Source organism: Sus scrofa, chromosome X (assembly GCF_000003025.6).
Source record: "Sus scrofa isolate TJ Tabasco breed Duroc chromosome X, Sscrofa11.1, whole genome shotgun sequence".
NCBI classification, from domain to species: Eukaryota; Metazoa; Chordata; class Mammalia; order Artiodactyla; family Suidae; genus Sus; species Sus scrofa.
In genome coordinates, this window is record NC_010461.5 from 15,899,507 (window position 1) to 15,919,746 (window position 20,240).

The 20,240-nt window shown below is 46.6% G+C and overlaps 1 protein-coding gene across 14 annotated transcripts in view; it reads right to left on the reverse strand.

The window, feature by feature from the left end:
* The window catches only part of SH3KBP1 (SH3 domain containing kinase binding protein 1), a 342,082-nt gene that overhangs the window by 12,376 nt on the left and 309,466 nt on the right, over window positions 1-20,240 (reverse strand). For all 14 annotated transcript variants that reach the window (XM_021080257.1, XM_013985983.2, XM_005673482.3 and 11 more), the window contains one exon: window positions 2,699-2,808. In XM_021080257.1, the coding sequence (XP_020935916.1) occupies window positions 2,699-2,808 (110 nt within the window). The remainder of the gene's footprint in view (window positions 1-2,698; window positions 2,809-20,240) is intronic.

Here is a 20,240-nt window from a genome sequence, read left to right on the forward strand (position 1 = left end):
CTGTGAACAATCATCATCCATCCTGGATTCCAGCTCTGCTAAGGGACATTTACATACAGAACGGGAGCATCTTTTGGTAAAATATGGGGATAACATTCCTACCCCTCCTGCCTCACTATGAAGACCACAAAAGCTGGATGAATGGCAAACCAATTCGCTGGAATCATTTGATCAAAAATGATTACTGTGCCTGAATTTCCCTATTTTAGGGCAAAGGAAAATGAGAGTTCCCGTGGCAAGGAAGAATTCTTTTTAAAGGAAGAATCTTCCAGCGGTATCTTAAGACGACCTCATATTCAGCCTCACCTCTATGCCTTCTACTCCCGAGGTGGGAAAAATTGTCACATTTAGATTCACCCCTTGGCGCCGTCACAGAAAAATCACACCTACCAGGACTGTTTGTTTTCTTCTGTTTACGCTGCTTACTGAGGCAATGCATTTAGGGAATTAGTAAGCAATGTTTCAAAATTAAAAGGTATTGGTTGTTAATTTTCACTTAATCTGAAAATCCAATTACCTAGAATAACACAGCCCAACCAAGCTTTCTTTTCAACTAAGCTTAACTGCTTAACCACCTTCCGTTGCCTTTATCCTTTCATTTTGAGATTTTATTCAAAAAGCCAGTTTCCTCCTACGTAACCTGGGGGTTCATGAGGTGCCAGTCAAAGCTTGTTCTTTGAATTCTATGAACATGAATAGCTCAAACTAGGGTGAGGGGCCCCAGGCTGGGGGGTCATGACTAATGCATTTGCTCGACCACTCCCTCCAATGGCCTTTTAGGAATAGATCCATACCCATGATTCCTACTTTGCAATGACAAACCTACAGGTACCACCAGGAAGGAGACTAAGCATGAATTGAGTGTACAGGTCCATATGGAGACAGATAGGAATGAAGGGAAGAGAGCATGGTAATTGTACTTTCAAGCAGAAATGTATCCTGTTGTTTTAGGTCCACAAACAAAAACTGTTCTGTATAAAACATCAAACTTTGAGCCACTGTGCCATAAGCTTCCTGCAGGCGGGGACCATGTCCATCTCATTCCCCATTGCGTCCTTGGGACCTGGCACAGAGCAGAACCCCTAGGAGATGCCTGTCAGTATTTGCTGGATGAGTGAATGAACAAATGCATAGTCTAAACGTGGAGTGAAGCTGAGATGCTTTTGCCTGGTCTCCCCTAAATATATATAAACTCCCAGATGCGGGATGCATGCACCAAGGGTGGGGTGAATTTTTCTGTATTTAATTCTGATGCCTCAAGGCCCTCTAGATCTTGAAAAGTTGGAAAAAAATCCAGAGGGGAAACAAAAATGACGCAGGATTTATAGAGACGATTTGGGAGGTAGGATTAAAAATATAAACACAGAGCTACTAAGAATCAATTAAAGCGGCTGTGTGTATATGAGGTGCTTGGGGAAGGTGTGGAGACGGGAGAGGGGAGAAGGTGGTGTTGACACAGGGCTCTATATAGGAGTGGAAAAGCAAGCCACTTAAGTCTTTCTCCCAACAGATGTCAACACATCGTTCGCTATGTTTTCCACAACGAGGAAGAAGAGGATGACTCAAATCACGCTTCCAGACTCAGTGGTTATTGAGAGAAGAGGTTCAAAGGAAATGGTACGCTTCTTCTTCTAAAGGGGGACCCCTTTGGTAGGATCAGGAGAAAGTGTCCTGGGAAACTTGAAAGAGGTTCATTCCTTGATGGACAAGGCAATGTGACATAGCGAGACAGATAAACAGACGGACAGACAGGCAGACAGAGACATACCCCCCCCACCGCCCCCCGCACACATACACTGCTGGCAGTAGCATGAACATTCTTCTACAGTGTCATTCATGTCAGTGTTTATGATGAAGAAATGGAAAGAACATAAATGTCCAGGTGAGAACACTAGGCGGCCGTAGGCTGTGATGCGATGGAAGGATGTGCAATGACGGGGGAGAAGGTGCACAGTGGAAGGGGGAGGAAGCAAGTTCCAATGCCGTGTGTTCTGTGTGACCCCAGTTTTGAAGAAGTAAAGGATATACAGCAGGAGGGTAACAGGTCTCGGCTCTGCGGAGCAGGACCACAGGTAACTTACATCTTTACGCATTTTGTTCCTCAAATTTGGTACACTAAAAGTGTTACAGGTTTCTAATAAGCAGTGAAGGTATTCAAAACGACCCCAACAAAAACTTCTGTGGGTTATCCAGAGGCGTCTGACTATGCTTTCCTGCATGACCCGGGGCCTCGTATGTTTAAAAGCCATCGCCTAAAGGTCCGCGTGGGGTTCTGGGGAGGGCTGCCGAGGACAGGGCTTTGAGAGAAAAAGGATCGGCCAGTGCCAAGTGCTGTAGAGCGGCAGAGCCTTTTATTTTTTTAAAGTTCTCCCTTGAGGACAGACCAAACCAGCCTTGCTCGCCTTTCCCACCATAAAACAGGACAATGTTTTCCTTACCAATTTCATCTCAGGTTCAAACAAGAATCAGTCGGGGAGGAGAGAGAAGGAAAGTGGGACTCACGAGTTCCCACCTCGCTGGCAGACAAAAAGAACAAAAAGAAAGACTGCTTGATTCCAGCAGACACTCCTGTTCAGCAGTGTGTCACATGACCTTCCTCTCCCAGTGAGTCCTCCAATCAGCTACTTGCACGGAGTCCTCAGCTAGAGTCTCCAGGCTTTCCCGCTTTCCCGCTGGCGCAACGCAAGGAGACACTTACGGATGTGAGCGACTGGGACGGAGGCCGCCTCCCCGTGGCTTTGGGTCGACTTGTGGTTGGGTGACTGAGTTTCTCAGTAGACGACACCACGGAGTCAAACCCTTCTAGGTCTGAAACAAAAATAAAACAGGTTTTTTGAAGAGCAACCATAGGAGTGAGGGAAGGTTCTTGTAACACGCCCCAAACACCTCTTTTCCTTACTTGCTATGCTTCATCATTGACGAAGGCTGTTTCCACCCTTTGCTCATCCAACAAAGGTGACTCGAACTGAGTAAAAGAATCGTTTCCTCCTCGGTTTAACAAGCTAGCACAGAGGAAAGAGCCACGTGATCTCTCTTTCCCCCCTCGACAGCTAGATTTGGAAATCCTCGAAAGCCACTGAACGCGGGGTTAAAGGCGGAATCCTCTTTCTTCCACAAATCCAAGTCCATTTTGGAGGGTGCGACAACACGATAAGCAGTTCTCACAAGGTACAATGTCCTTGGGCAAGTGCATGCTGGTCGTTGATTTCAAAAGACAAGAGAAGGCAGCCGCCTCCTCTGGTTGTACCGCCGTTCTCTGACCTCCACCTACCTGTAGACTATTAAGCCCCTGGAAATGGGGAGCAAGCTTCTACTTCTCCAGATGATGCACAGAGCCCGGCACCATTCTGCTTCCAGAAGCATCGCTCAGTGGAGACGCTACCTTCTTCAGCCATCAGTCTGCCCATTCATTAGCTCTGTCAGGACTAAGTAACTATTCTGTGCGACATACAGAGCTAGATGCCAAGGCTACACCAGTGACCGTGGCAGAAACGAGCCTGCCCTCAGAGAGTTCCCATCGGCTGTGGCTGATCCGGCATGTGTTCAAGAGGAAGGCCTTTGCCTTGACTCGGCTACCTCCTTCAACAAATGGTCAGGCCCAGGGGTCACCTGCTTTTACAGAGTTCTGGGGATTTACACATCAAGTGTAGGTATGTATGTGACGCACAGAGGAAGGGCTGGCAGAAAGGGGCCGACCCGGAGACTCATCCTTGCTGGCGAATGGAGCCACGCCCTGTCTTCCTGACAGGTAGACTGTTTCATGAAGGGCTGCCTTCTCTGACCATTCCCGCTCTCCTTTCTAACGGAGCCCCGGTTTTGTTTCAGGACAACGTGCTCAGCTGAAGCATGGCTGGGCTACACCAGTAATGGTGTTCCTGCTCCTCTTGGCCTCTGGTTGGTTTAGAGGTGGCCGTGGAGCCCAATTCGGGTCACTGAGAAATAAAAGGAAGTCTACGGCGAGCCTCTGGGAACGAAGTTTCCTCTCTGCCTAGAGAAGCAGCTGAGAAGGCCATATGGGTGGCTGCTTCCGCTTCCTTTCTGCTTGGGATGCTGTTGTGTAAGAAGAAGATGCCTGAGCTGTGGAGGGACTTAGTGTCCTGAGACGAAGAGAAAGAGACTAGCGCCCCCTCGCCCCTGCCACCCTTTGAGGACGCAGCGAGGAGACAGCGTCAGTGAACCAGGAAGAGGGTCCTCCAGAGACACAGGATCTACTGGTGCCTTGATCTTGGCCTTCACGGCCTCCAGGACTGTGGGAAATAGGTGTCTTTTGTTTAAGTTCTGCTATGGTAACCTAGCAGACTAAGATAGGCATGGCTTTGGAGCTAGGTGGTCTGGGTTCAAATCCCGGCTCGACCACTAAGCACCTGTGTACCCGGCGTGTTTCGAGCCTCTTCCTGCTACTTCTTGCAGCAGCACTTTTCAGCCTTTTTCCTGCCATTGCACAAATGACTAACACACTCTATTATGAACCATGAGGGAGATGCTCTTGGGGATCTTGAGGATAACAGAGCAGGAAAACGGTAAGAGCCTGGGTGACGGGCCACCCCAGTGAGCCATTCACCAACCCTGGAATGAGCAAGTGTCCATACTTCTGGCCATGTGAAATGAGCAAGTCCTGCCATTTCAGCTAATTTGAGTCACACATTTTTTATTTACAGCTAAAAGCATCTTGAACTGCCATAACTGCAAACAGGCTGGCTTAGGACAGAAAAGATCAAAATCATGTATGTTTTGCTTCCCTCCTTATTTTGGGGACAGCTCTCTTGTTGGGGGCTATAATAAGTGGTCTGGCTATGTGACAGCTTTATTCTATTAATGAACAGGCAGGTGTCGTCTACAAATGACTTCCTTTTGTGGAATATACAAAATCAAGCACAAGTCACTGGTCGGGACAAACCATTACATTACATTACACCTGGGATAATCTTACAGGACTTTGTCCTAGTGCCTGGGGAATGAATAATTGCTCAGTATGAACTCATCTCATGGGGCAAAGCAACTGGAACCCAAGGTTAATGCTCTGCAGAGACAGCACAAGAAAATTATCAGTGACGCCCTGAGACCAAGCAGGAGCCAAGCAGCTCCAAAGGGCCCCAGCTCTCCAGCCAGATCAGTGGGCTCGTGGGCTCGGGGACAGGCCAAGATGCTCACTGCTAGGCCTGACTCTCTCAGGGCCCTTCTATTTTTTTTCCCCAAGGCCTCACCCCCAGCATATGGAGGTCCCCAGGTTAGGGGTCTAATCAGAGCTATAGATGCTGGCCTACCCCAGAGCCACAGCAATGCCAGATCTGAGCTGTATCTTTGACCTACCACCACAACTCACGGCAACGCCAGATCCTTAACCCACTGAACGCGGCCAGGGATCAAACTCGCATTCTTGTGGTTCCCAGTGGGATTCATTAGCCACTGAGCCACAAAGGGAACTCCAGGGCTTCCTGGAGAGAAGAGAATCTTCCCTTTAAGAGAATCTTATTGTCCTAAAAGATTCCCCTTCGGACCCCACCCCCACGCACTCTACCAACTCCACATTGTCTGGAATGGAAATTCCTAATTACACACGTGGATTGATGCCCAAAGCCATCACCTGATATTAATACCTCCCCAGTTAATTTTTCTCTGATTACAAAAGTAATATGTGCACAATGTAAAAATTTTTTTAAGCCATAAAACTGTAACAACAAAACAAAGTCAACTATGATCTGACCACATGGAGACAAGCACTATTAGTATTTTGCTATGCTTCCCTTCAGGCTTTTTTCTATAAATAGATAGCCTAGTTCACATTATATGTGGTATTGCATTCTGCTTATTTCACTAAACATGATATGCTGCGATGCTAGAAATCATTCATAAATATTTTGATTGTTGTAGAATCTTCTACTGCATTGCGATTCATGATTTAGTGAATCAATCTCTTATCACTGGGTAATCAGTTTCCAATTTATTCCCTGCCCTACCACCAACACCACCCCCATTTCTGTTTTTGTTTTTTATCAAGAAAAAGTGCTGCACAAATATACTTGCATGCACTCTATATATGGTGAGTTTAGCGGGTTTTCCATGTGGCTCCCCACTTTGGCCCTAAAGAAGGGAATAAGGCACAGGACAGGGAGGTCTCCTGGCAGTGGGGTGGGGGTGACAGGAAGCCTGGGGCAGAGGAGCGAGGACTCAAGACTGAGGAGCAGATGCTGAGCAGGCAGCCGGGAAGAGCTGAAGGAGTGGCTGGTAAAGGTTCCAGCAAATGAGCCAGCGCCAGGGGCCTAGGCTGGGCGCTGCCAGGGGCTGAGAGGGACCACACCACCTCTGCCTCCATGCTGGAAAATGTAGCAAGCTCTGGAGGCACAGCCTGAGCAGGCTTGAAGCAATTAAAGAACAATTAAAAGCCAGCAGACTCTGCTTCAGCCACCTTGGCTGCAGAGTGGAGCCACCTGGACAATTAAAAAAAGAAAAGGCTCAGGCCTGGATGCCACCCTGGGACCGACTGGATTAGCCTGGGGCGCAGTCGAGGCTGGGGCAGGCTCTCAATTTCTCCAGGTTTCTGAGTGTGTCGTTAGCAGCCTACACAGAGAAGCACTGCTCCAGCAGAGCCTGGGGGCTGAGGGGACAGAGGGACAAGCTTGGACTTGAACAAATGGAGGCGAGAAGAGGACGCTGGGGCGAGGGCCACCAGGGGAGCAGCGGGGTGCTCCGGGGCCCAGGGAGGCGTCGAAAGTAAGGCTCCTCATGGGGTGGGTGCCCTGCTAACCTGGTGCGTGGGGAACGAAGGTGATAAAAGTGTCAATCAAAGGCACTGGGTGACAAGTTAGAAACACGGCAGCTGGAGCGAGGAGGGGGCCCAGCACGCAGAGCAGGCAGGAGGGGGGAGCCAGGGGCGTTGCAGGACCCCCTTACAGTGGACTGGGCGCACCCCCTGGCGTGCAGGGACAGGGAAGGTCACACCCGGGAAGCTTCCGCTGGGCTCCATCTGCGCTCCCTCCCCACCCTCCGGGGCCGCTGAAAGAATCAAGTCCCCAGGGGAGTGGAGGGGTTGACAGCGTGTGAGCTGGTGGTCTGTAATAAATCATATGTCGGAAACCACTCCAGGGCCTGGTGTCCGTCTCCCCACACTTAGACCACGAGCCCCGGAGGGCAGGGACCCATCCCTGTGCTCCCAACGTCTAGCGTCTTCCTGGGGAAAACAGGCTTGATACTCTGCGAAGGAAGGGACAAATGAACAAGCCGCCGAAGGCACCCACTGTCACAAGAAAGAACTCCGACGGCAGAGGTGGCCGCCTCGGGGTGGAAGGCAGCCTTTGGCTGGCCCATCGTGTTTTCCTGGCTGAGGTCTGCACTACAAAGACCCGCACATGCGGAAGCCTGGCCATACTCAGCGAGCACACTCGGCCAGCATCTCCATGACCGATGGCCCAGAAGGCTGCCTCGACGCTGTCGCTCAAGAGCGAGAAGAGGGCCAGTTCCACGGGGGGCACGGGGGGAGAAGCCGTGCACTTAAGTGCTCCGTGCACCTTCAGCCGTGTTGAAATTTCTACAGTTTGTGCTCGTGAAAAGCATTTTGGGGAAACAACCAACGAAACCAAACTGCCAGGAAGAGAAAGATGCACCGCAGGTGAGGTCACGTGCTGTAAAGGGGAACTCGGGCCTTGAACTTTGAGGCAGTTCTGCTTTCTGACAGCCAAGGGGGAAACTCTTCAGCACTATAACGTACATCTTCAGTGGCACGGGGCATGCTCTCATGACTGTGGCCGAGGTAGCTGAGATTAAGGCAGAATTTCCATGACTAACCCATGGTGGGGCGAAGAAAATGTCCCAATTTTCAGGGTGGTTTTGAAATGAATCAGGCTGAAACTTGATATGTACTTTCTCAGCCTGGTTGGGAATTTTTCCTCTTAATAAAAAATGGTTTTAATGCCTATAAGCCAATCCCAAACTCTTGAACTGGCAAATGTTGGGTATTTTTTAAAAGTTATTTTCATAAGGATGCGAGGCCTTTGGCTTGTCTGCTACTTGGAAGACGAACCCTCTGCAGACATATGGGGATAATTCATGTTGGACACAGAGTCCGGCTTGGAAAGGTCTTTGACTCTCCACAGCACATGGACTTGCCCACTTTCCATGAATTTCAGTCATACCCTATTTAGTTCAATTAGAAACTGTGGGCTCATTTTCCATCAATGGGAGGGATGGTACCAGTGACCGCAGGTGACCTAAAACACATCCACTGAAAACACAGAGGAGAAAGAGTCAAAAGTGTGAGATGGGCTTGCTGTCGCCAAAGAAACTGTGGGTGAGCTCCTAAGTGGCTCTGTTTATTTACTGTAACTTGCCACTCTGGACTTGAGAATGAGCCCTAGAGTAGAAGTTTCCGGCACTGGAAGCCTGGCATTATCGCTCCCTCCCAGTATCTCTGGAAGCCACCCCATCTCCTCTACGTTGGTCAAGGACCATTAGGGCTGCTGGAACTTCTTGCTTGGAACTGCTGTGATGGATTTCTCACTCCTGTACCACGCTACAGGCTGCCACCAGAGAGAGACGTGTCAAGTGCAGATCTGAGCATGTCCCTTCACTGCTTAAAGTCTTTCCCAAATACCAATGAAATCCTGATGCCTTAGCACAGCCAAGGCCCCTCTGTTCCTTGATGACTTCCTTCCCTCCCCTTCCTTTCCCTGGGGCCATCAAGGCTTGGCTTGAAAACTAAGCCCTCTTCTAAGGATCCAGACTACACCTGAAAACTGACCTGGGTGCTCCCTAGACACTCATCACTCCACTCTCAGCATTTAGCGCCCTGAACTGATAGTCTTTGCTGATCTGTTACCACCACCAGCCACCAGCCAGGAAAGAAGCTATGGCGCTTTTTTTTTTTTTTTTTTTAATTATTAGAATATATTGGAGTTCCCGTCATGACGCAGTGGAAATGAATCCAACTAGGAACCATGAGGTTGTGGGTTTGATCCCTGGCCTTGCTCAGTGGGTTAAGGATCCGGTGTCACTGTGAACTATGGTGTAGGTCGCAGACGCAGCTCGGATCCTGTGCTGCTGTGGCTGCGGTGTAGGCCAGCAGCTGTAGCTCTGATTTGACTCAACCCCTAGCCTGGGAACCTCCATATGCTGCAGGTGCGGTCCTAAAAAGCAAAAAACAAAAACAAAAAACAAACAAAGGTAAAAAAGTATATAGTAGGCGTTCCCATCATGGCTCAGCAGAAACGAATCTGACTAGTATACATAATAAGGATGCACGTTTGATCCCTGGATCCACTCACTGGGTTAAGGATCCAGCATTGCTGTAAGCTGTGGTGAAGATCAAAGATGTTGCTTGGATCTAGCATTGCTGTGGCTGTGGTGTAGGTCAGCAACTATAGCTCTGATTGGACCCCTACCCTGAGAACCTCCATATGCCATGGTTGCAGCCCTAAAAAGCAGGCAAAAACAAAAACAAAAACGCAAACAAAAGATAGTTGATTTACAGTGTTGTGTCAGTTTCTGCTGTACGGCAAAGTGACCCAGTCATGAATACACACACAATTCTTTTTCTCATGAGGAAGCCATGGCTTTTATCTCTGTTTTTCCCAGGCCTAGCACTATTCCTGGCTTGTGGTGAGTATTCAATAAATGAATGATCACTGAATAAATGTACAAAACTTTCTGGGCTTCAGTTTTCCCACCAGGAAAAAAAAAATACAATGAGGGAATTATCTGAGCTATCAGCTTTTCGGGGTTATTCTTTTGTAAATGAGAGATCATGTGAAAACCCTTTCAAATCACACAGGTAGAATTTTGTTCTCATACACTGTTGATGGGTTGATGGAATTGTGTGCTGTGGGAGCACAGATATAAGCGCAAGGCTGAATCTTTTTTTTTTCTTTTTTTTTTCCTTTTTAGGGCTGCACTCACAGCATATGGAGCTTCCCAGGCTAGGGGTCAAATCAGAGCTGTAGCCACTGGCCTACGCTAGAGCCACAGCAATGCCAGATCCGAGCCATGTCTGCGACCTACACCACAGCTCATGGCAACGCCGGATCCTTAACCCACTGAGTGAGGCCAGGAAACGAACACATGTCCTCATGGATGCTAGCCAGATTCACTTCCCCTGAGCCACGATGGGAACTCTTTTTTTTTTTTTTTCTAAACGTGAAAAAAAATTCTTTTTTTGAGACTTAAGATGAGAAAACCCTATCAAGCTCCATAGCACAGCAGATAGCATACTGGACTTCTAAGATGAGAAAACTAAACCACAGGGCCACAGGTACCTTCTCCACAATGAAGAAGCACCTCCAGGCAGTCTGGACAGGAGGAAATCTCACCCTGCATGTAAGTCATTTGACTAGTGTGGAAAATCTGTGCAGACTACAAAGATGAGCCCTTTATTCGGGGTCAATGAACACCTGTGTTAGCTGAGTTTCCAACTGAAAAATTCTCATTTGAGCAATGATTAAATTCTGCAGGAAAATAAGCCCTCCAAAATGTACAAGGATATAGCAGATTCGCTGCTGTGTTTTCATTTGTAAACCAGGTGGGACACAAGCTGCTAAGAGTAAACAAGTTTGGGCTACCGTTCAGCCACCCCAACTATTCCACACTTCATCCACCTGCTCATTTAACCCTCATGAAAACCTATGCCGAGCCGGCTCCCCTCTTCCATAAAGGGAGAGATGGAGGGTCAGAGGTTAGACAACTTGATCAAGGTCACAGCCAGAACGTGGCCGGGCCCACCTTCAGATTTGTGCTGGTGGAATTCCTTCTGTGATAGAGCACTGGATAGACAGCAGGAACAGCGACCTTCCTTCTCATCTAATTGCGAACAAACTCTGAGAATTGTTCCTATACCAAGAACAAGAACAGATGCCAGGAAATGTCATTTATGTGTCTGTGAAGAAATCCCTATGCTCTGATAACAAGCTGCCTTTGTTCTATTGTATTAACCTGTGTTTTTAAAAAGGACCAAGAAAGCAACCTCTGGAAAGCAATCTCTGGTAAGAAATGCAAGGTGTTAGGCAGGTTAAGGGAGAATGTTTGGCTGCTCAATACAACCTAACTTCTACATGGAAACTTGTAACCGAAGAGTAAGAGATGGAGATAAGAGTTCATTTACTTGTTCGCATAATCAAACATTTATTAAGTATCTACTCTGTGCCAGGCATAGTGAAGGTTTTGAAAATAAAGGTACAATCACTCTATGTCAGCACCATCCACTGAAAGGTGCTGTGAGGACGGAAACCGGCTAAGTGGCCACTGAGCACACGCCACATGCGTAAGTGTGATGATTTAAATTACATTTAAAGAGCCACATGGGGCTCGTGGCAACGAAGATCTCTAACATGATCTTACATCATGCTGTTTCTCCTCGAACAGGCTCAGTTCACTCATTCAGGACATATTTCCTAAGTGAGCGCTCTGGGCCAGGCGCTGGGCTAGGCATGGGGGTAGGGGAGCAGTGGTGACCGAAACAGCCACGGTCCCTACCCCACGGAGCTTAGAGCCCCCTGAGAGAGACAACATTTGGTAGACATAATTACAAATTCTGCTAGCTACTACCAGAGACAAGGAAAAGAGGAAATTAGCATGGTGACCTAATTTAGATGGGCGCAGGGGGCGGAGCCTCTTCCTGAAGTCTAGGACTGCGGACAGGTGAAGAAGAGCTTCCTGGGCATCCGTAACAAGCAACATCTAAGTGCAGAAAGGTAATGATGCACATTTACATTCCTTTCAAAATCGCTCTCTACGGGTCCAAATTTGCTATGCAAAAATGATCTAATAAATAATGCCTTTATTGGAAATTGTAGCTAGGCTACCATTCACAGCAATGTAAACTGGCACGACTTTTTTGTAATGCTGCCTGGCAATGCCTGTCACAAAATGTAAATGTGCACACCTTCAGAGAGTCTGCTTCTAGAAATTAATCCATAGCAATGTTTATGAAAGTGTACAATGACATATATTTACGAGGCCAGTGGTGTTCAGACTGTTTACCAGCGTAGCTATCAAAATAATTTTGAAAACCTATGCACCCCCTCACACATCTGACGTTACACAAGTTTGGTTCACAAAGGATAGAATTTCTGCTATATTCTAAATATTGATATTTTAAAATACAATATTGCTCTCTTGAATATATTCACTATAAATTTGAATACCATGGCGATTTCACAACTGCCATCATTCATTTAAAAAAAAAAATCATGAATAAGCTTTTCTTTAACAGCTGGAAATTCTGCATCATTCCTTTCCCTTTTTGAATTCATATTTTCATCATACTTCCACTGGTGAATTCTATTCTAATGTATTCTAATATTTTATGCTTCTGTTAATTTTGTCCTTTCTCAATTACGTTTTCATCTTTTCGTGCTATAAGAAATATATAAATTGAAGACCGTAATTTTTTTTTATTTCCTGAAATCAAAAGGCTCTAGGTGTAAAAATTCTTTTTTTCTGGATTGAGTTATCATTATAATTATTATGACTATGCAAATTATCAAAACACATGTATATACATACTGCACATTTTGATGAGGAATTTAATAGCATTAAGCAGTAGAATTTTATTGGGCTTTTCCCTCCATCACTTCAAGTACTATGTGTATGACTACTATCATCAGAATGACATGGCTTGGTATCAACTCTATTCCTAACTTGTTTTATGAACATAAGTGCCAAGAAACTTTGTTAACACAGAAATAAGTAGATGGGAACAGAAAGAATTTTTTTTTTAAGGGCCGCACCTGCGGAAAAGGGACGTCCCCAGGCTAGTGGTCAAATCAGACCTGCAGATGCCGGTCTACGCCACAGTCACAGCAACAGGAGATCCCAGCAGTGTCTGAGACCTATGCCACAGCTCACGGCAATGCCAGATCCTTAACCCACTGATCGAGGCCAGGGATCAAACCCACATGCTCATGGATACTAGTCAGGTTCTTAAGCCCTGAGCCATGATGGGAACTCCAGAAGAATGTTGTTATCACAATGTCACTCAATTCTTTGACCTCCTTGCAATTTATATACCAAAAATCAGACAGTGGTCTAGCATCATCAAAAACTATTTTTAACAACCTATCGATGAACAGCTCAGTGAGTGCCTCCTTCAATTTTCTTGGAATTAGAAACCAACCAATACTACCCAAAGCAATCTACAGATTCAATGCAACCCCTATCAAATGACCCAGGACATTTTCCACAGAACTAGAACAAACAATCCAAACATTTATATGGAACCACAAAAGACCCAGAATCGCCAAAACAATCCTGAGGAACAAAAACTAAGCAGGAGGCATAACTCTCCCAGACTTCAGGCAATATTACAAAGCCAGAGTCATCAAGACAGTGTGGTACTGGTACCAAAACAGACAGACAGACCAATGGAACAGAAGAGAGAACCCAGAAATAAACCCAGACACCTTTGGTCAATTAATCTTTGACAAGAACATCAAATGGGAAAAAGAGAGTATTTTCAGCAAGTATTACTGGGAGACCTGGACAGCTGCATGCAAAGCAATGAAACTAGAACACACCCTCACACCATGCACGAAAATAAACTCAAAATGGCTTCAAGACTTAAATATAAGACAAGACACCATCAAACTCCTGGAAGAGAACATAGGCAAAACATTCTCTGACATCAACCTTACAAATGTTTCTCAGGTCAGTCTCCCAAAGCAACAGAAATAAAAGCAAAAATAAATCGATGGGACCTAATCAAACTGACAAGCTTTTGCACAGCAAAGGAAACCGAAAAGAAAACAAAAAGACAACTTACAGAATGGGAGAAAATCGCTTCAAACGATGCAACTGACAAGGGCTTAATCTCTAGAATATACAAGCAACTTATACAACTCAACAGCAAAAAAGCCAACAACCCAATTGAAAAATGGGCAGGAGTTCCCATTGTGGCACAGCAGAAACGAATTCAACTAGGAACCATGAGGTTGCAGGTTCGATCCCTGGCCTTGCTCAGTGGGTTAAGGTTCCAGCGTTGCCGTGATTTGTGGTGCAGGTTGCAGACGTGGCTCAGATCTGGTGTTGCTGTGGCTCTGGTATAGGCCGGCAGCTACAGCTCCGATTGGACCCCTGGTCTGGGAACTTCCATATGCCTTGGGAGCGGCCCTAAAAAAGGCAAAAAGCCAAAAAAAAAAAAAAAAGAAAAGAAAAATGGGCAAAAGACCTGAATAGACATTTCTCCGAAGAAGATATACAGATGGCCAACAAGCACATGAAAAAATCCTCAGCATCGCTGATTATTAGAGAAATGCAAATCAAAACTACCATGAGATATCACCTCACCCCAGTCAGAATGACCATCATTAATAAGTCCACAAATAACAAATGCTGGGGGTGGTGGGTATGGAGAAAAGGGAACCCTCCTGCACTCTTGGTGGGAATGTAAAATGGTACAACCACTATGGAGATCAGTATGGAGGTACCTTAGAAATCTATACATAGAACTACCATATGACCCAGCAATCCCACTCTTGGGCATATATCCGGACAAAACTTTCCTTAAAAAAGACACATGCACCCGTATGTTCATTGCAGCACTATTCACAATAGCCAGGACATGGAAACAACCCAAATGTCCATCGGCAGAAGATTGGATTAGGAAGATGTGGGGTTTATATATACTACTCAGCCATAAAAAAGAACAAAATAATGCCATTTGCAGCAACATGGATAGAACTAGAGACTCTCACACTGAGTGAAATAAGAAAGAGAAAGACAAATACTATATTTTATCATTTATATCTGGAATCAAATATATGGCACAAATGAACCTTTCCACAGAAAAGAAAACCATGCACTTGGGAAATAGACTTGTGGTTGCCAAGGGGCAGGGGGAGGGAGTGGGATGGCTTGGGAACTTGGGGTTAATAGATGCAAACTGTTGCCTTTGGAATGGATCAGCAATGAGATGCTGCTGTGTAGCACTGGGAACTATATCTGGTCACTTATGATGGAGCATGATAATGTGAGAAAAAAGAATGTATACATGTATGTGTAACTGGGTCACCATGCTGTACAGGAGAAAAAAACTGTACTGGGGAAATAACAATAACAAATAAAATAATAATAATAAAAACAAATAAAAATTAAAACAAAGAAACCAACCAACTTGTAAATGGACTTTCTGTCCACTCACTAGAGTTTTTCAATTTCTCAAGTCTAACACCAAACTCAGAATTGTCTCTGAGTCTGTGCCAGGGGTTTTTACACCTCTAGAGAGGGCAAGAGATTGGCTGTGCCGTGTGAGGTGGGAGAGAGTGAATGGGAAAGAAAAAGCAGCATGACGCCAGGGATCTCAGGAAATGAGTTGGAAGAAACAGGACTTAAGAAGATGAGGCACCATCCATGGCCTGGGACGTCTCCATGGTCTCCCAAGGTACCGGCAGTCCTATTTGCAGATCACTGTCCCAGGGTGATGTCTGTAGCATTGCTCCTAGCGAACTGGTTATGATAGAGTCATATAATGGAAGAGCACGTAGCCATTAAAAGTATAAGGTCCATCTACGTGACTTATGCGGAAAGCTGTCAAACGTACTTTAGTAGATAAGAACATCTGTGGACCAAAACTGCATTTTACAAACATCCATCCACCCATCCATCCAATCCCAGAAAGACTTCTAAAAGTGGGTACAACAAATTAACAGTGATTATCTCAGGGAGAGGCTGAGATACTGAGGGACTTTCCGACTTGTGTTCTTCTTTTTCTTTTTTTAAAGTGAGCACTCTTTGTACTTGGGAGGTGGGCATAAGTTCTTTAAGAAGACAAGTGAGTAAACCACCTATGAAATGATTTCCGATGCAGCTATCAAAATCTCAGCCATCTCATTTATGCTATGTGTGCAAAAACTTTTCGGATTTCCAATAACAGGAGTCGTGCTAAGGACGTAGGTTGATACCGGTTCTTCTTTCACTGTCAACTGTAGCTACACCCACTACCACTCAGAGCGCAGCCTGTGTAATGTCAGCCATGTCACAGCCTAATATCTACATCTTACAAAAACCCTTTAAAGTAGGTGGGCATCACAAACTAACCTGGTCATAGAGAAGAGGAAACGAGAGCTCAGAGTCGCGCAGCCTGGGCTGCAGAGCTGGGAAACACACCACCGCTTTCCTCTGTCCTCTGAAGGATTATCTCGCCTCTGTGTAAGCGTTTGATCTAGGAACTCAAACTTATTTTGGATGGCAGATGTTCTACCCTTTTACATTGTTCTGTAAGAATGTGGATGAAAAAAAACCCACAGTACGTTTTTTAAAAGGTGAATGAGTACCTTTACGGAAAGTTCTGCCCAAACGGTTATGCCCTCAATTGTTAACTCCTTAAACTTCCATAGGGCCAGCAGACTTTTATAAGCAAAAATCTTGAGGCCAAAGAAAACCCTAGATAAGACTTTAGAAAGGACCAAATTATCAATTCTAGGTTAAAGGAACTAACAGAACTAAGGGGATTGAGGCGAAGAGACAAATTAAAGCATATAGCTATTTAACCTGACAGAGGATTCAGAGGTCACCAAAAGAGCTGTTTTCTCAATGTCCAGAAAACTCAGCTACAAGAAACAGAGCGCGTCAAGGAAATAAGACTGCAGGGCTGAAGTGGGCCCCTTTGATCATCTCCTCCAAGGCCCTGGTTTAAGGATTAAAAGACCAAGACCCAAAGAGGTCTGTCACCCTGCCGATGGCCCGCTTCAGTGGCAGGCAGGCAGAGGGTGTATTTCCTTCGAGGAAGCAAGACGAATGGGGCATTTCATTTTTGTCAACAGCACTTAGAGAAAAGAGGAGCGATCGGACATTCAGAATAGAAAATTTTAACGTGCACATGAAACAGTAACATTCCAGCGTGCAGCATTACATGGAAGCCACAATGCTGCTGAGAACAAAACGTTAGGAAGAAATTCGTCCTGGCTAAAGCAGAGTGTTCCTTCTCCTGCACTGGGAGGGCCACTTGTCGGGGAAGGCAGAGAACAGAGATACCAACTATTTAAAATACCCTTTTAGGAGTTCCCTCTGTGGCACAGTGGTTAAGAATCCGACGGCAGCAGCTCAGGTTGCTGCAGAGGTGCGGGTTTGATCCCTGGCCCAGTGCTGTGGGTTAAAGGATCCGGTGTTGCCGCAGCTGTGGTCTAGGTCGCAGCTGCAGGTCAGATTCAATCCCTGGCCCAGGAGCTTTCATATGCCATGGGTGTGGTCATTAAAATAAAAAAAAAAAGCCCTTACAAATCTGACATTCCGTGAGTGATTTTTTTAAATGACAAGCAATTATAGCTCTGCAAAAAATTAATCTGCTGATTGTACATTTCTGGGCACTGAGTTTTCACTCCAGCTTCAACACGTGCCTCTGTCTGGAGTCTTTTTTCACTTGCTCCCGCCATTCTCCTCTCCTCACACCTCATCTCTGCAGGCAGGTGCTAGACAGTGGTTTCCTGAAGCCACCGAGAACTGGTATGCATCCACAGAAGACTTATCTCCAGTGCATACAGAAGGTGCCAAGAAAGAGAAGGCCAACACTGTGAGTCTCCCAGCAAACCAAACGTGTTCAAATTTTACAGTGGAGATTGTATCCTTTCTACCGGGTGATGGCATTTGTTTTTTAAAATATGCTTCACTAGCAAAATAAAAATCAGCAGTCCCTCAAATTAAAAGGCTTTTTTTTTTTTTTTGTGGGGAGGAGGGATGGGGTAAACATGTCTGTGAAATTCCCAAGATCATGAACTACCTCGGGAGAAAGGACCTGGGCCTGGGGAGGTGGACACCAGCGCTATGGGCATCAGGAAGCTAAATAAAGAGCTTCCAAAGGGCTTGAAATCAGGGCTCCCTGTTCACTGACAGGTCATCCTTAACTTGTCACCACCAGATCCAATTCTCTTCCAGTGGGCTCCCAACCTCACTGGGGACGCGCTTGTCACTTTTCTCATTTAGTGAACCATAGGTCGTGGGAGGCAGAGTGGGCCAAGAGTCCCAGACCACTCCTTACCAAGAGGCCTCAGCTAGAAGGACTCTGATAACTCTCCTCCTTAAGAAAGTGCAGTTTGTCTCCAAGGCTTTTAGTATGATGGAGGGGTGCTTAAGCATGGTTTTCTGGCAGGTTGTAGAGCCCTCTGGCTATTTACAAGTCAAACGGAAGCCATAACAGGGCTCTGCCAATCCGTGAATCCACAGCCAGGGGGTGGAGGGGGGCATCGCAGGCCAAGTAAATGCCATGTGCAATCTGAGAGCTGTCACCTGTTCCCTTCCCGCTTCCACATTCATTTGCAGCTCAGAGGCCTCGGTGGGGCCGCACTGCAGATGTAACCAAGGTCGCTCTCTGTGTCTCTTTGCTGTGTGGAGCCTACTTTGAACCCACTGGACGTCCTTCTGCATTTGCATTCTCAAAGCTGAAAACGCTCTCTTGGCATGTAGCAAAAGCAGGGGCCTTCAAGCCATTGCACTGAACAAAGAATGCCAGGGCCCTGACCTCAGAGGGGGAGGCAACCAAAATACCAGAGGAGGGCACACCACCTCTGCAGACGGGTGAGCTTCTGGGGCTGGCGGCAAGTCCACACAGCTGGCGGGCACCGGGACCTTCTCCAAGACAAGGATCATCCGAAGGATGCTTGTTGCACACCCACATGTTCCCCACTCATCTCACCAGTCACTCACTTTCCCTCGGGGTGGGCTGATGGCCGTGGGTGGCTTCGGCAGGCTGACACTATTTGCTCCCTGGTTTTCAGAATAATACCCACCACCAAATACAGCTCTCGCAGGAGGATACGGAACATTTATCACTGTCGCCCCTTCTTTGACCTGTTTCATCTCCACTTGCGTTTCTGTAGTGTTCAGGAGACATTTCCCACTGGCGTTTTGAATGTGTATTTGCTTTTGTGCTTATTGGATGTCACGGGGGTAAAAGTAGTTTCTGGAAAAACTCATCAAAACTAAGCACGAAGCCAACCAATGCCACGGACTGTCAAAGGCCAGGGTTGCCCTGCAGGGGGCCGAGCAGGCAGAGGTGAGCATCTTGGTTTTGGTCTGGACTGAAACGTCCAACAGTGAAGGTGCATCCGTGGATACCCTCTGTCGACATCTGGGAACAGACTCTTGGAAATGCCGAGGACAAGGCCTTGCCATCAGCCCATCTCCTCTAAGATATGAAGTGATTTGGAAAGCAAAGCTGGTTGGTTGCCAGCTCGTTTACTCCACACAAACCTAAGCTGGGAGCCCTAAGAGTGTCAGGGGAGCGGGGGGGAACCTGGGAAAGGGGCACTGTAGGGGGAGGTTCAGGCCAAGAAACTCTTCTGAGCCAAGGCTAAGTCCTGAAGTGTGAGGAGCAAACCCAAACTGGCCAGATGGACTGACTAGGTCCAAGAACCACCATTCAGGAGTTCCCACTGTGGCTCAGTGGGTTAAAGATCCGACATTGTCTCTGTGAGGATGCAGGTTCGATCCCTGGCCTCACTCAGTGGGTTAAGGATCCCACATTGCCACAAGATGCCACAAGCCAACATTGCTGTGGCAGTGGTGTAGGCTGGCAGCTGCAGCTCCGATTCAACGCCTGGCCTGGGAACTTCCATATGCCATAGTGTGGCTCTAAAAAGATTAAAGCAGTAAGAAAAAAAAAAGACCCACCAATCAGAAGCTCAACCTGTTTCACTTCCTTGGTCAAAAGCGTTTGACTCTAAGCACAATCTCTTTTGCTTTTTGGCCTCACGCTGGAGAAATGCATGTTGCTTTTCAAATCATCCTGAGAGAAACTGAAGTTTGATAATGACCCGGGTCCCTGGAGAGGAACCAGAGCTCCGCACACGCACACCCCGCCCCGGCCTCATGCGCAGATTGGATGGTGACATGGCAGGGACCACATCTTCCTCTGCTCTGCACTGGTAATGCCAGCCACGTTCCTGATCCCAAAGGCCATGTTTGAAGGTCACTGGTAAAGAGACACTGTCTGAAAGAGCAAGCTGTGGCTCTCAAATCCAGGTTCTCACGTCAGAGCAACTGACCCCAAGAGAGCTGAGAGGTGCGGCTTGCTCTCTCTCTCTCTCACACACACACACACACACACACGCAGATGTGCGTGTGCACACTCAGCCAGTAGTCCTTCTGGAATACTTCAAATGTCACTCATGGTGTTCTTTAAGGCAGGCAGGACACAGTATACGATGTCCTATTAAACCCGAGAAATTGTTCAATGACCTGAAATGCTGCAAGCCCCAATAATTGGCTCTCTGGCTCCAAAAGGGGACATTTAAAATATATATATATATAAAAAAAAAGCGTAGAGA